Genomic DNA, 16,540 nt, shown 5'->3' with positions numbered 1-16,540 from the left:
TTCCCTTGCTGTATCCTTTGACTCCGTAGTGTCAGGGATCCCTTCCCAAAAGCCGTCGGTCAGCAAGGTCGAGCCGTTGGAGCAACCCTTCGGGTCCCAGTACCTCAGGGATCCAGATACGATGCAGCAGGAGAAACGAGACCTGCACATCGTATGCCCACAAATGTCCTTACTCTTGTGGTTCCAGAACATGAATGCACACTTGACCATTGGCTCCTCCTGTAAGGAAAGAAAGGGTGAAATGAGTATTTAGTTGTTTATATCATTGATATAAATGCATACTATCAATAGTAATACTTACTATTATATCTAATAGCTTAGGATAGTAAGCTAGAAAAGAAATAGGAAAGACACATATCTGTGTTTCCTCTCCCAGGCAATTGCTGAGACCTCCGTCAATATTAATATTTAAATTCCTTATAAGGGAAAATACAGGGTGGAATAACTCCCATACATAGAGCCGGAGTTAGTGGATATTTACACCAACTCCTTCACCTGTAGAATATTAATACTGAACGGTGTTTCATAAGTGTCCCGATAATCAAAAGATTCATCAGGGTGTTGAGGGAATACTTCAACCTCAGCATGTTATGCGGTCCCAACAATAGACTGTAAAAGGATACACAGAGTATGTTAGAAATACTTGTACTACTGTATTGTTGTATACTGTAGTTTTACCAACTACTGTATTTTGTATACTGTAGTTTTACCAACGACTGTATTGTTATATGCTGTAGTTTTCCAACTACTGTATTGTTATATACTGTAGTTTTACTGGCTACTGTATTGTTGTATACTGTAGTTTTACCGGTACATTACCGGGGTTAGGCTTGTGGCTGGCGGCACTAACTGATAGAGAGGGAGAAAGAATGGAAAGGAGGATTTCCTATTATTATGGTTTAGCACAATAATTGGAAGTGTAGGAGGGCTACTACCGCCTACTGTCTCCTAGCCAGAATGAGAGTTATAATGGAAGGGGATGATTGCATCTGATTCTAGCTTCCATCTACCCACAACTTTTGCCACCAGCTGTACTGCAGGTTGCAAGGTCTGTGGATGGCAGTCCAAGAGAGGACTAAAAAATTCTCAACAGTACTGTATAATGGGTTTCCCATCGGCAGCCGTTAGGGCCGGCTCAGTCTTTCCCCCTGGAGCATTCGCTTCCAGAGAAGGAAGGACATAAGGAGGAGTTGGCCAAGGTGGCAACCTAACCGCCGCTGGTAGGGTCCGGGCCGGGAACTTAGTCTACCCAGGAAGCCGGGATGACTGTCAATATACCGGCGAAAGAATGTTATGACGGGTAGGCCGACACTAAAGGACAGAAGGGGGAGGGAAAAGGGTCTTATAGTTTGCAGGGGAGAAAGGCGGCGACAGGTATGCCGCCTACTTTCGGCTATAAACTAAGGAAGCATGACTTCCTGTGCCGACGCCGTCGTGGTCGGCAGCGGAACAAAGATTCCCTTGTCGGCGACATCGTCGGCTATAAGACGTGTCTTATAGCCTACAGGGGAGAAAGGAGGCGGTAGGTATACCGCCTACTTTCGGCTGTAAACTATGGAAGCATAGCTTCCCATGCCGACAACGTCATGGGCGGCAGAGGAACAAAGATTCCCGTCGGCTGCAAGACAGTACACCCTGAGTTACCGTCATACTTCAAAGCCGGGATACTCGGCAGCAAAGAAGATAGACGGTAAAAAACCATCTAAGTCAAACCGGAGTTTACTACTTGGTGGCCATGACGAAAGATAGGGTTGCCGCTTATGATGGCAACACTCAGGGGGGAGAAAGGGTTTAGCCTCTTTTCTCTAAAAAAGAAAAGTATCGAATTATACCCATAAATTCTAGGGGATATAAATCCCCGACCGAATTACCAGGAAATCATACGAAGAGGTTAAACAATGGGATTTACTTTACTAACGTATACAAAACGGGTTAGGCTAGCCTAACACCGGTGGGGACCGCAGCTACAATTGGTACCACCGGGGTCCCTGTCGTATACGAGAGTAACGTTAGATATCGGAGGAGAAAATATAATGTATACAAATCTAAACTAGTATAATTTGCCTAACTGAAAGTTTCTTTATAGCTAAATACCGGGAGCGTCGCACTACTGAATAAATAAAATGCATTTATGGAGTGCGACAGCGGTCTCATAATGGCCGCCTCCGGTGTCGGCTGCGCTCCACTTAACACACTTAAATTATACGAATTTAACTGTGAGAAGGGAGCCTTAAAATTATACACATGAAAGATCACATACTCAACTTACCAGAGGATGAAGATGCTGGAGATTGAAACAGTAACAACACAGAGAGAAACATGGGAGCGCACTTAGCTTAAATGCTATAGTTTAAAGGAATGATGGGCCGTAGTAGTACGGAGAGGAGGTCAACCGGGTACCTTTATAACGGCTCCCCTTTCGTTCACCACTCTTCCCCCTCAAAGAGTTAAATCTATTTAGGGTGAAGATTGCTATGTGTCGTATCAAAAAATACGTCCCCTGACATTATGCGATATCCTTAAAGATATATTAAGGATACTCGCGCTAGGAGTTAGAATTCTGGAGACCTATGGTTAGTTCTCTGGGAGTATCACTGTAGCAAATATTCCTTAGAAACCTACCTAAAGGAACCTTCCATCAGGAAGACATGGCCGAGCCCAAATATATAAATATAAATATAATATATATATATATATATATATATATGCATATATATGTATATATATGTGTGTATATACATATATGTGTGTATATACATATTATATATATAATATATATATAAATATATATAAATATATTATACATATATATGCATAATATATATATATATATACAGTGATGCCTCAGGATACGAAAGTAATCCGTTCAGGATACGGTTTCGTATCCTGATTTTTTCGTATCCTGAGTCGCGTTTTACATGTAAATAGCCTAATCCGTGCCAAGCCTTACAAAAAGTCACCTTTTCTTTCATAAACACGCTAAAACTGTAGTAATAAACATGCAATGCAGCCATTTCTATCATTCAATAATTAACCCAACCGTTAAAAAACAGCCTAATCCATTCCAGAAACCACCATGAGATTATTCAATAATGTAGTTATAGCCTAGTTATCCCCTCCAAGCCCTAAGAAAACGGTCCATTTTCTTTACTACTGTATAAAAGTTATGGTACTGTATGTAAAGCATTTGGATCAGTGAAGGTTTACTGTTACCTGTACACCTAAATCAAGGGTTGATACCCTGAAAAAAAAGGTACTGTACTCTCGGCGACGAGTTGGGATCTCGTAAGCTTTTTGTATCCTGAAGATTTTTTTGTCTACTGGAGCATAAAACTCTTTGTATCGCTTTTCGTATCCTGAATTTTTCGTAAGCAGAAACTTTCGTATCCAGAGGTATCACTGTATATATAAACACATATATATATCTCTCTCTCTCTCTCTCTCTCTCTCTCTCTCTCTCTCTCTCTCTCTCTCTCTCTCTCTCTCTCCTCTCTCTCTCTCTCTCTCTCTCTCTAATATATATATATCTAATCAAAATCCCATTACTGTACACAAACTAAGGGGGGCTAACATCAAGTTAAAATACACTACAATACCATATTCTAGAAAAGAACAAAGGTAGTTCTTGAATTGCATACTACATCATAATTCAAAAAAAAAATAAAAAAAAAAAAACTATGAAAAAATGATAAAACCTCAATACATATTATTAATTTTTATCATACTTTGTAATACTCACCAACACCAGGAGGACCTGAGAGCAAAGCACACTTGAAGAAAGCTCCATTATCATCTTTGGCCCAAGGACCTGTTTTAAAGAAAAAAGAACATTTTAACATAACACATGAAGTTAGAATTATGCTTATTCTCTCAATAAAAAATTCAAGCTTTGAAGCAAAGCATGAACATAATCTATTCATCATCAATGAAGGGTCAAATAAGAGAGAGCACTATGAGAAATAGCATTATCTAACATGCTAGATTAGGATGTTTTTTTTTTTATATTTCTTCATTATGAGAAAAACCTTGCTGCTGTGCTGCCATTATCCAATGCTTTGGAAATTGGAAATACTGGTATCCAATGGAAAGTAAGTACATGTACTTTTAAATAAATAATGAACAATATGAAAATACACCATGATGATTTTAACTGCTAATCAACATTGACAGTAAAAAAAAAATATTTCAACTAAACTACAGAAAAAATGGTCACAACAAACAGTGCATTCACATACTTGGCCTCATTAGTTTTTTGCCACCAGATTGGTTCTTCTTCCAGTTCTGTAACCAAACCAAGAGTTTCTTAACATGTGACTTGTCTCCTTGCTGCCCAATGATATTCTTTATGCTAACCGGCTTGTACTTATCAACCCACATGAGTGATTCTCCTGAACGATCTTTCAAATCTTGGGATGACACTGGTTGAGTCTTAGGTGATGATGACGATGATGACTGACTGCTGCTCTTTACATTTTCCTGAAGTAATAAGAAAAAGTTCCACTTTAAAATAAAAAATCTTGAAAGCTTAAAAGAAAATCTGAACAATAACACACAGTCTAATATACCATTCCTCAAATTTCTTGTAAAAATAACAGTAATAATAATAATAACCATAATAATCATAATAACAATCATCATTAAGTCAAACAAAAACTTACATGTGAGTCTTGGCTACTCTGAGAAAATTTACTTGGCTTCTGGGGACTAAGTTTTGAAGAGCTTTTAGAACTGTTGATATCCACTGGAGATGTAACATCACTGGATTCTTCAAGACTGGAATTCTCTGTAGCAATGCTTCCTTTATTATTTCTTTTAAAAGCTTCAAGTTTCTTTGTCGTCAATTTTTTCTCTGAAACATGCATTTTACAAATAAATGTTACAGAATGCTTCATCTGTGGGCAAAAAATAAATCTAAAAAAGAAAGGGTGGACTAGTTATATGAAAAGATTTCAAAATAGCTATCAAAGAATCAAAAATATTTAAGGGGCTTGGCCAGTATGCCAATATAGGGGTATAGGAAGAAAGACACAAAAATCCTAAAAAAATTAACTGAGCTTTGTATGACAATGGAGAATGCGCATACAAAATATTTTGTCAAAATTCCTCTTACTTTCATAGTTACAGGGTAATTAGTAAAAGTAACTCAATAAACCAAAAACATTGTGGCCTACAAGAAAATGCAGTATTCCTTCTGTTATCGTAAATTTTGATAATTATTACATTCTAATATAAAACAAATTGTGAGTAATGGCATCTGTATAGATTCCATGAATCATAAGATTATGTATTACATGGTAGTTACACCCTTCGGGCTCCAGTCGTAGCACAAACCTCATAGAGTATGTTTGAATTTGACCTCTGACATTCATTTGTTTTTGTCTGTTTTTCTTGGTTTAGGCAAGAATTTCATCATGCCAAAGAGGCAAATACAATTTCAACATCTTGCTAACATAAGAAAGGGAGAAAATTTTCTCAAATAAGAGTTCAGAAGTGGGTAATATTGGCGAAATTAGCGGAGTTAGTGAAGGAAAGAGATGTTGGAGCAACTGTCTCGCCTAAAGGAGCAACATATTGAGCAAAGAAATCTTCATTTATGATTAAATTATGATAAATAAAATTCTTAATAATCATAATTTACAAATGTTGTCTTGGTAAAAATACAATGAAAAACTTTGAATGCCCTTATCTCAAAACTATAATCATTGACATTCAAATTCTATCCTTATTTTTAAAAATATAGAAATGAAATTTGGTATATAACTTAGAAAGACATTATAAAACAATCAAATGTTGCCTTTTTTCAAAATTTTGTTTCACACTTTTTCCCTGATTTTTAGTTTTTTTTTACCATAATGAAAAAAATTCATATCTAGCAAAAAATGACTCTAAGAAAAAAAACTCATTTGATTGGAGGTCTATATAGGGTAGTAATCCCAGGTCTTAATATTGATTATCAAGGGAGGAGAGATACTTTGAAAAAAAAAAAAAAACTAATTTTCAGGATAAATTGTCCTGGCATCCATAACCGGAAGTCAGAGGCAAAAATCCTATGCAATTCGGAACTGCCCTAAGTCACCTCATTAAGTGGTATGAATGTCAAAGTAGTGTTGACGCTCATCAGCACTACATAAGGCCCTGAAACGAGTTAATGGATGTACTTGATAGTCAGGCAGGCTGTCCTCATTTCCCGAAGGTTATGTAGCATCGCCTTTCGGATTCGGACCAAAGTCCGGATTCCGTCAGGTGTAACAGATGACCCCCCCTTCTTTTAATACATCTATGAAGACCAACAAATCCAGGGGAGGAGAAAGATCTACTCCTCTGAGGAGATTGGTGTCTAGCACCCACCAACTCAGGTCTCTCATCTGTTCGAGTCCCACTGGTACTAGGGTACTCAAGGACAGTATGTGGAGCCAGCCGTGGGGCACTAACTTCGAGAATGTTAGATGTCCAAGCCATTTTGCCACTGGGAGAAAGCTCTGCCAGTACTTGATCCCCTGATAGAAAGGCCTTACCTAGTATGGTCTTGACCAAAGGTGGAACAGTTTGAGGATGGTTGGTCTGAAGGGGAGGCTACCTGCCATCCCTCTTTGCAAGGGCGAGCATTGGCAAGGAGAGGGTTAGTAAGGTGCGCTGGCTTGGGCACCTTTTCCAGTTTGTCCTACTAGGAGTGTATGCTCACGAGGTGAGAGCTAGAAAAACAGAGCCTTTCAGCTCCTAAATGTAATTGCTATTTGTGTGCACTTGCGAGGGGCGAGTCCATGATTGTGAGGCAAAAATGGTAGAAGGCACTCCTTACAGTTTGCCCAACCGTAAGATGAGAACTGGAATTGTACACTGGTTTGTGTGCTTTTCCCAGTTCTCAAGGGGAACAGATCTACCCGTGCGTGTCATTCTCAGCTCGCCCAGGTATCGTGACGTAGGACTTGCCTTTATACCGAACCATGCTTCTTGTATTTGTGGTTCGTGATTTGAAGAGTAGCCCAAGAGAGCATTCCGTGTAGCAAAAGTGAAGTGCCTCTCTTAGTCAGGCAGACGAGCTTATCCGCCCACCTTATTCGGTGAATTTATGCGCAACACAGTGCAAGATTTCCTTGCGAAACTAGTGTGTGTTAACGCCAGAGTAAGATGGACCAGAGTATTTTCCTACGAACTGTCTCCTGCAGCAGCCTGGTGAGTAGAGTTATGAGTTCCTCCAGGAGGAGGCATTCGTTCATAACAGGCTATTAAGACTGCAGGATATAGGTTGTACCAGTACCTGAGAGGAAAAATTCCTTTCCATCAGAAAATGGGAAGGGCTCTGGGCTACCTGGTCAACCAATACCCAGTAGGGTGTCAACAATACCTCGGGATTGTTTCTATTGGCACCACCCCCCTAAAGATTAGCAAGTTCCATCGAGTGGAACAAGCGACCCAAACCTTCCAGTACAAAGTCAATCCTCCTTGGTTCCTCGCAAGGGGTCTAGAGATTGAGTAGCAAGTAATATCTAGAGTTGATGTCAAGAAGTGCAACAGTTTCCACACACATGTTATGAAGGGGGGGATAACTCCAACAGCCATCAATGTAATGGGAGTTGGCAAAGTAAGTACAATAAAATCGGTAAAACAGGGTAGCCAGTGCTCCTTAGAGGAAGATGTTATTACAGCGAATCTCCCAGTGATTGCTTAAGGGCAAGAGACCAGTCGGTAACGAATGACCAATCGCTTACAACTACTTCCGAAAGGTTAGACTGAGATGTATCTCCAATCTATTGTTGGACAGGTAATGTATCTTACGTCCATCTACGGACCCATAACACAGACCACGGAGGCGGACAATCATATGGGCATAGCCCGAATTATTAGCAGTGTACGGAACTCGATTGATAAAAGTTCGTAACTGAGATCTCTTCATTCCTGTGAACGATGAAAAAGTTTGTATTTCCTCGTCTCCAATCGGCAAAACTTGAATAAGTTTCAAATTTTCCGTTTCATGAAACCGATTCACTTATTTGAAGTTTCTGGTCACAGTATTATTATTTCTAAACTGAGACCTCGGATCAGAAGTTAGGAAGGACTGCCTGGAATGAAGGGAGACCGCATATCCAGTATGTCTGGTTACAGGAAGGAAAAAGAGTAATGCATAATCTGGTTCCCAGTAAGGAATATAGCCATTAACACTAATGATTTATTAGAACGGAGTCCTAATTGTAAGATGGTCTATAGTCCTCATCAGCAGCAAGATTGCTTGCCCGCATATGCGCATGTCCATCTGCGGCCGCGCATGCGTAACCTCTTTGCCTCCGAGTATACGTTTGACAAAAGTTTGAGACCGCTTGGGAGAATAATGTTTGTGCGAGGAATCACAACAATATTGCCAAAGGAATTTGATCGTCGACTAAGTGTAGTATTCTTAAGATGTGTAAAACAACACATACAGCTAGTTTAGAGATTATAACTCCATTGTTTGCCTGCCTGCCTTGTGGGTGAGACTTACTAACGTTCATAAACGTAACGAGAAGCTGACAAAATTGTATGGTTGCCTTGTGGGCAGGGCTTCTTAATGTTCGTACACGTGATGAAAAGCCGACAACATTCATCTGGCCATCTTGTGTACGGAGCTTGCTATCGTTCGTAAACGTGAGCAGACACTAACAATATTGAGACTACAGGCTTAAGATTATAACCTTGTAAGGGTATAATCGTAAGCTCTCCATTTTGTCGGGCAACAAAGCGCAAGAAAATAACCCAGAAGGATTATATTTCACCAAACTTGGTGTCTAGCGAAAACTTGTGTCCAGGAACACACTGACACATGCAGCTAACTCAAGCCATCGGTAGTAAACCGTATTTGTGGCAATAACCTGAGGTTTTGTCTTGGCGAGACCACATGCGCCACAGGAGTTTGTTTCAGCCTCTTATAGAATTTTACCGAGCGTCTGTAGTTCAGTAAAACTTCTTAAGGCAGATAGATACCCATGCAAAAGCGAAGTCTTGCAAAAAGGGTTTGTTGTCCCAGAGAGCTTTCATACAGGGTTACCAGCGAATACTAGCGAGCATTTGCAAACATTGGCGAGAGCCCGTGAACGCTTGCGAGAATCGGTAAATGCAATCTGATACTAACAAACGCTGGCGAGTGCCCACAAAGCGCTGGCAATAGCTGAAGAACGCCATCGAGAGTCCGTAAACGGTAATATAGAAAGCCCCAGCAATCTCCTTTTCAGCTAGACACAGTAGCGTACGCTATTCTAGCTTTGGCAAGGAGGGTTCACAAACTCGCTACGGGTACTAAGGCGAGGATTTCGCAAAACCTCGCCTCGGGCAAACCTGGTGAGGCGAGAGTCTAGTGTCTCACGTGAGGCGAGGCGAGGTGAGGATCTCGCTCGATGCGAGGCAAGGCGAGAGTCACGCATGAAGCAAGAAATCCCTCACCTCCTCTCTTAGTACTCCTACCTCCCAAAAAAAGGGGGAGGCGAGTAGCCTATGTCAACGAAAAAAGTCTGTGCTGGACTTGAAGATCAGCTGTTTCTCCCTCATTAGAATTAAAAACTATAGTCAGGTCCAAAAGAGCTCGGCCTCACAAAAATCAAGGAGCTTTGTTGTGCCCAAAAGCATGATGTGGCAATAACCCCAAAGAGTTAAGTTCTACGATTCGTCGATTGGGAAGGAGGCGGCTGCAAGCGGCCGGCAGTCTTCACCATCTACCACAAATATTCCAGAGGAAAAATGCAACTAGAAGAGAGATCAACACCTCTTCCTCCCGATGGCACATCGCCTCGTGTATGAGGGAGCTGCCGCTAAGACAAGTGTGTTGCTCTCCTCTCGCAAGAGAGGATTGATCCACACCTCCTTCCTATGGTGTATTGCCTCGCGGACAAGAAAGCTGCCACTCAGAAGGGAGTGTTAAAGAAAATCTCTCCTCTCGCAAAAGAGAGGATCGATAAAATCCTCCTTCCTATGGAGCATTGCCTCATGGACGAGGGAGCTGCCGCTCGGAAGGGTGTTGCATCATCCTTCCTCAAAAGGTCGGACTGCGCAATACTTGAAGGCGAACCTTCCCCTCGTACAGGTTGCATCTCCTCCCTTTGGGCGAACCAGGAACAGCAACTCGTACAACCTCCGGAAGGAAGCCGAAACTCGTTCCCGAGACCTGTGGGTCTCATGACAAGTCATTCCGAGGAGTTCCTGTCAACCACTGCTGACAAGTCACTCCGAGGAGTTCTTGTCAGCCACTGCTCAAGGCCACCAGCCAAAGCAAAGCGAACACTAGGTGAGCAGCAGAGGTAGAGGCCATGGCCTCTTGCTATCTCAAATGGAAATTTAATAAACACAAGGCCAGTTACTTTTAGCCGTAACCGGTTAAAAGGGTGTTGATGGGAGAGAGAGACCACGTCTTTACTCTACTGAGAAGAAATAAAAAGTGGCGGTTAGTTGCTAATGCTGGTGTGAGCGGGAGGGTTAACCTACCCCGCTCCTCCCCTCCTCTAACTAGCGGTGGGTAGTTATACCCTGACAAAAAGTTTATCTGCTGGTTTCAGCTTTCACCGAAATAACACTCCTCAGTAAAGAGTGGAAGGTTTGTATTTTGCACAGGATTAAACTTGATATTTACATAAACGGAAATCCTTTATGGTTAGCTTAACTGCAATGGTAAGGCCAAATGCTTGAAATTTACATAAAAGGAAATCCTATCTGGTTAGCTTGACTGCAATGGTAAGGCCAAATGCTTGAAATTTACATAAAAGGAAATCCTATCTGGTTAGCTTGACTGCAATGGGAAGGCCAAATGCTTGAAATTTACATAAAAGGAAATCCTATCTGGTTAGCTTGACTGCAATGGGAAGGCCAAATGCTTGAAATTTACATAAAAGGAAATCCTATCTGGTTAGCTTGACTGCAATGGGAAGGCCAAATGCTTGAAATTTACATAAAAGGAAATCCTATCTGGTTAGCTTGACTGCAATGGGAAGGCCAAATGCTTGAAATTTAGATAAACGGAAATCCTTTCTGGTTAGCTTAACTGCAATGGTAAGGCCAAATGCTTGAAATTTAAATAAACGGAAATCCTTTCTGGTTAGCTTAACTGCAATGGTAAGGCCAAATGCTTGAAATTTAGATGAACGGAAATCCTTTCTGGTTAGCTTAACTGCAATGGTAAGGCCAAATGCTTGAAATTTAGATAAACGGAAATCCCTTCTGGTTAGCTTAACTGCAATGGTAAGGCCAAATGCTTGAAATTTAGATAAAAGAAAATCCTTCCTGTAACTGCAATGGTAAGGCCAAATGCTTGAAATTTAGATAAAAGAAAATCCTTCCTGTAACTGCAATGGAAAGGCCAAAGGCTTGAAATTTACATAAACCAAAGAATATAATCATGTTAAATGATAATAATAATCAGAAAATATTTAGGAAAAACTGTTGAATAAGAAATAAATGTTAAGGGAAAAAAATTCAAAATAATTTAATGAGGCAAAAAGAAAAACACATCAAAGTAAAAATTAAACATAAATACATCACATATGAAAAAACAACTAATTAGTGAAATTTTAAGGTTTGTGATTGTGAAGAGAATAGAATCAAATTCATAAGTACTGTAGTTCATTCAGTTTTAAAGATGATTTAACAGTTTATCAAGGAAAGGGTGTTAAACATGTACATTACTGTACTATAACCCATAATACAGCTAATGGAATATGGGAAGACAATAAACTGTAGTGCAATATTTAGGTTGTTAGTTGAATGCATGTAAGGAGTGGCCAGTTGGTTAAGGGAGGGTTACGACTCCAATGACGATAAGAGCGCCAATCTCACATATTTATTCAATATGTTACCTAACCTGTGCAAGATTGGGCTGACAGTATTTTTGAGTATGTAGGCATATCACACTACTTAAGCATTTTGTTTAGAATCTTCCATCTTTGAATCTAGCCAAATTCCAGTAAACTTAGAATGCCATCGTTGATTCTTTCACTATAAAGTTGCATGATATTCCAATAACATGCTCGGTTCACTTGTCCCCCTTAGCCTTAGCAAACTACAATAAAAGCTGACATAAAACCACAGAAGGAAGTATTATTCTAAATGTAATAATGTTGACATGAATACATATAAATCTTCCAAACTATAAGTAATGACCTAAGAAGTAATCAGTAAAACCTCAACAGATGCAATATTATGTCACAGGCATAACTATAATTTTCAAAACACTTAAACTTTAGAAACAATAATGAACGAAGATGAAAACAATAACTTAAAAAGAAAAACAAATCTTAATACCTTTTCCTTTAGGACTTTCAATGGCTCCCTTTCCTGGACGAGTACGGATAAGGTCCAACAAATCATCTTCGGTTATTTGTTTTGTGCCTAACTGATCGGCCTGAAAGAAAAGTAAAATTCTTGAAGAAGAATCGCAACTTAAAAGTTAAGAAAAGACGTTAGTCGTATAAAATAATCCAAAAATTAGTTCCAGTACAGTATTTACTTGTTAAAAATTATATTTTGATTATAAAATAAATTTTTGAATATACTTACCCGGTGAATATATAATAGCTGACATCTCGGACGGCTCGACAGAAACCCAAAAACTCGCGAGCGATCGCCGTGAAGGTTGCGGGTGTGCCCACCAGCGCCGACTATCGGCCAGATACTGCATATACTTGTAAACAGCTCCAGTTCTTCTCATTCCGCTGGGTCTCTATCGGGGAGGAAGGGAGGGCCTTTAATTTATATATTCACCGGGTAAGTATATTCAAAAATTTATTTTATAATCAAAATATCATTTTTAAATATTAAACTTAGCCGGTGAATATATAATAGCTGATTCACACCCATGGTGGTGGGTAGAGACCAGTATTAATACAATAAAGGCATATATGCTTAGAGTTTTTGACAATTATATCATAATAAAACCCAATTAAATATAGGTACCTGGTAAGGAAGCTGACTCTGACGATTACTCTGCCTTATTAGTCCGCTTTCCTCACGAAGCCCAGCCATCCTCTCAGGATGCTGAAAGACTCCCAGGAGCTGTTATATCCAGGGCGACCACCCATACAACAGGACCTCATCAAAACCCTTAATCTGGGCGCTCTCAAGAAACGACATTTGACCACCCGCCAAATCAAAAAGGATGCGAAAGGCTTCTCAGCCTTCCGTACAACCCAAGACAAGATTAAAAACATTTCAAGAGAAGATTAAAAGGATATTGGGATTAAGGGAATGTAGTGGTAGAACCCTCACCCACTACTGCACTCGCTGCAACGAATGGACCCAGTGTGTAGCAGTCCTCATAAAGAGTCTGGACGTCTTTTAAGTAAAATGAAGCGAACACCGACTTGCTCCTCCAAAAGGTCGCGTCCATAATACTTCGCAGAGATCTGTTTTGCTTAAAAGCCACGGAAGTTGCTATCGCTCTTACTTCGTGCGTCTTGACCTTAAGCAAACAACGATCTTTTTCACTTAAGTGGGAATGAGCCTCTCGGATTAAAAATCTAATAAAATACGATAAAGCATTTTTAGACATAGGCAATGAGGGCTTCTTAACGGAGCACCATAAGGCCTCAGATCCACCTCGTAAAGATCTGGTACGAGCTAAATAAAACTTAAGAGCTCTAACTGGGCACAGTACTCTTTCAACCTCGTTGCCTACGATCTCTGATAGGCAAGGTATATAAAAAGATTTAGGCCAAGGACGAGAAGGCAGTTCATTTTTGGCCAAGAAACCAAGCTGAAGCGAACATGTGGCTTTATCTGTAGAAAAGCCGATGTTTTTACTAAAGGCATGGATCTCACTGACCCTTTTAGCCGAAGCCAAGCACACCAAAAAAAGCGTCTTGAGGGTGAGATCCTTCATGGAGGCTGAATGTAATGGCTCAAACCTGTCGGACATTAGGAACCTTAGGACCACGTCTAAGTTCCACCCAGGAGTTGCCATACGACGCTCCTTAGAGATCTCGAAGGACTTAAGGAGATCTTGGAGATCTTTATTATTGGACAGATCTAAGCCTCTATGTCTGAACACAGAAGCCAACATGCTCCTGTAGCCCTTAATAGTGGGAGCAGAGAGGGAGCGAACATTTCTCAGATGCAGGAGAAAGTCTGCAATTTGGGCTACAGAGGTACTGGAAGAGGAAATGGATGATGACTTGCACCAGTCTCTAAAGACTTCCCACTTCGACTGGTAGACCTTGATGGTAGATGCTCTCCTAGCTCTCGCAATCGCTCTGGCTGCCTCCTTCGAAAATCCTCGAGCTCTTGAAAGTCTTTCGATAGTCTGAAGGCAGTCAGACGAAGCACGGGGAGGCTTTGATGAAGACTCCTTACGAGGGGCTGCCGTAAGAGATCCATCCTTAAAGGCAGACTCCTTGGAACGTCTACCAGCCATTGAAGTACCTCTGTGAACCACTCTCTCGCGGGCCAGAGGGGAGCAACCAACGTCAACCTTGTCCCTTCGTGAGAGGCGAACTTCTGCAGTACCTTGTTGATGATCTTGAACGGCGGGAATGCGTACGCGTCCAGGTGAGACCAGTCCAGCAGAAAAGCATCTATGTGGGCCGCCTCTGGATCTGGGACTGGAGAGCAATAGGTCGGGAGCCTTTTGGTCAACGAGGTCGCAAAGAGGTCTATGGTGGGTTGGCCCCAAGTCATCCAAAGACTCTTGCACACGTCCTTGTGGAGGGTCCATTCTGTGGGGATCACCTGACCTCTCCGACTGAGACAGTCCGCCAAGATGTTCAAGTCCCCCTGGATGAATCTTGTCAAAAGTGAGATGCCTCGATCTCTTGACCAGATGAGGAGGTCCCTTGCGATGACGAACAGTGTGTGGGAGTGAGTGCCTCCTTGCTTGGAGATGTACGCCAAGGCTGTGGTGTTGTCCGAATTGACTTCTACCACTTTGTTTCGTAGAAGACTCTCGAAACTCGTCAAGGCCAAGTGAACAGCCAACAGCTCCTTGCAGTTGATGTGCAGGCTCCTCTGATCCGACGTCCAAAGACCCGAACATTCCAGACCGTCCAGAGTCGCTCCCCAACCCAAATCCGACGCGTCTGCGAACAACACGTGGTTTGGGTTCTTGACCGCCAGGGACAGACCCTCTCGCAGACTTATGTTGCTGTCCCACCAGTTCAGGCACGTTTTTACTGGCTCGGAGATCGGGATTGACACAGCTTCCAAAGTCTTGCCCTTGTTCCAATGGGAGTCTAGATGGAACTGGAGAGGGCAAAGGTGAAGTCTCCCTAGTGAGATAAATTGTTCCAGGGATGACAGAGTCCCTAGGAGGCTCATCCAACTTCTCACTGAGCCAACGGTCTTTTTTCAGCATAAGGCGGACTTTGAGCAGGGCTTGCTCTATCCTAGTGGCAGACGGAAAAGCCCGAAAAACTAGACTGCGAATCTCCATCCCCAAATAGAGAATCGTCTGGGAGGGATTCAGTTGAGACTTTTCTAAGTTCACCAACAGTCCCAACTCCTTTGCAAGAGCCAAAGTCCATTGAAGGTCCTGCAGACAGCGATGACGGGACGACGCTCTGAGAAGCCAGTCGTCCAGGTACAGGGAGGCTCGAATTCCCGATAAATGAAGGAATTTTGCCACATTCCTCATGAGCCTCGTAAACACGAGAGGAGCAGGGCTGAGTCCGAAGCACAGTGCTCGGAACTGGTACACCACATTCCTGTAAACAAACCTCAGATACGGTTGAGAATCCGGGTGTATAGGAATGTGGAAGTACGCATCCTGCAGGTCGAGAGAGACCATCCAGTCTCCCTCTCTGACCGCTGCTAGGACGGACTTCGTGGTCTCCATCGTAAATTTTGTTTTTACAACAAAAACGTTGAGCGCACTGACCTCCAACCTCCTGTATGCTTTGGGACTAGGAAGAGACGGTTGTAAAATCCCGGTGATTGAAGGTCCGAGACTTTCACCACCGCTCCCTTCTCTAGCAACTGAGAAACCTGCTGATGTAGAGCTTGTCTCCTTGACTCCTCTCGATACCTGGGAGAGAGGTCTAAAGGAACTGTTACTAGAGGAGGTCTGCGTACAAAAGGTATTTTGTACCCCTCCTTGAGCAACAACACAGACTCTCGGTCTGCACCCCTCTTCTCCCAGGCCTGCCAGAAGTTGTTCAGTCTGGCCCCTACCGCTGTCTGAGGACGTGGGCAGTCAGACTCTGCCACGAGAGGACTTGGATCCTCTCCTCTTGCCTCTTTTACTGTCGGCACGAGCGCCTCCCCTACTGGGGGCTCTGCCACGAAAGGGCGGGATAAACCTCGTCGCTGGGGTATCGATCTTGGGTCTTACGACATAAGACGATGAAGGAGCACCCTTACGAGCAGAAGTAGCCATCAGGTCGTGTGTATCCTTCTGCACCAGCGAAGCCGCAATATCCTTGATCAACTGCTGAGGAAACAAGGCAGATGACAACGGGGCAAAGAGGAGCTCCGACCTTTGACAGGGAGTTACTCCTGCCGAAAGGAACGAGCAAAGAGTCTCCCTCTTCTTCAGGACTCCAGCCGTAAAGGTAGCGGCGAGCTCATTGGAGCCATCACGGATGGCCTTGTCCATGCA

General features: G+C 42.1%; 1 protein-coding gene across 1 annotated transcript in view; it reads right to left on the bottom strand.

The window, feature by feature from the left end:
- The window catches only part of Gnf1 (germ line transcription factor 1), a 315,450-nt gene that overhangs the window by 116,512 nt on the left and 182,398 nt on the right, over positions 1 to 16,540 (bottom strand). The window contains exons 6-9 of the mRNA XM_068385704.1: positions 12,256 to 12,355; positions 4,659 to 4,849; positions 4,236 to 4,476; positions 3,740 to 3,808 (exon numbers count right to left, since the gene is read on the bottom strand). Of these exons, the coding sequence (XP_068241805.1) occupies positions 3,740 to 3,808; positions 4,236 to 4,476; positions 4,659 to 4,849; positions 12,256 to 12,355 (601 nt within the window). The remainder of the gene's footprint in view (positions 1 to 3,739; positions 3,809 to 4,235; positions 4,477 to 4,658; positions 4,850 to 12,255; positions 12,356 to 16,540) is intronic.

The sequence above is a fragment of the Palaemon carinicauda genome, chromosome 1 (genome assembly GCF_036898095.1).
Source record: "Palaemon carinicauda isolate YSFRI2023 chromosome 1, ASM3689809v2, whole genome shotgun sequence".
Taxonomy (NCBI): Eukaryota; Metazoa; Arthropoda; class Malacostraca; order Decapoda; family Palaemonidae; genus Palaemon; species Palaemon carinicauda.
This window is presented reverse-complemented; position numbering and strand designations above follow the sequence as displayed.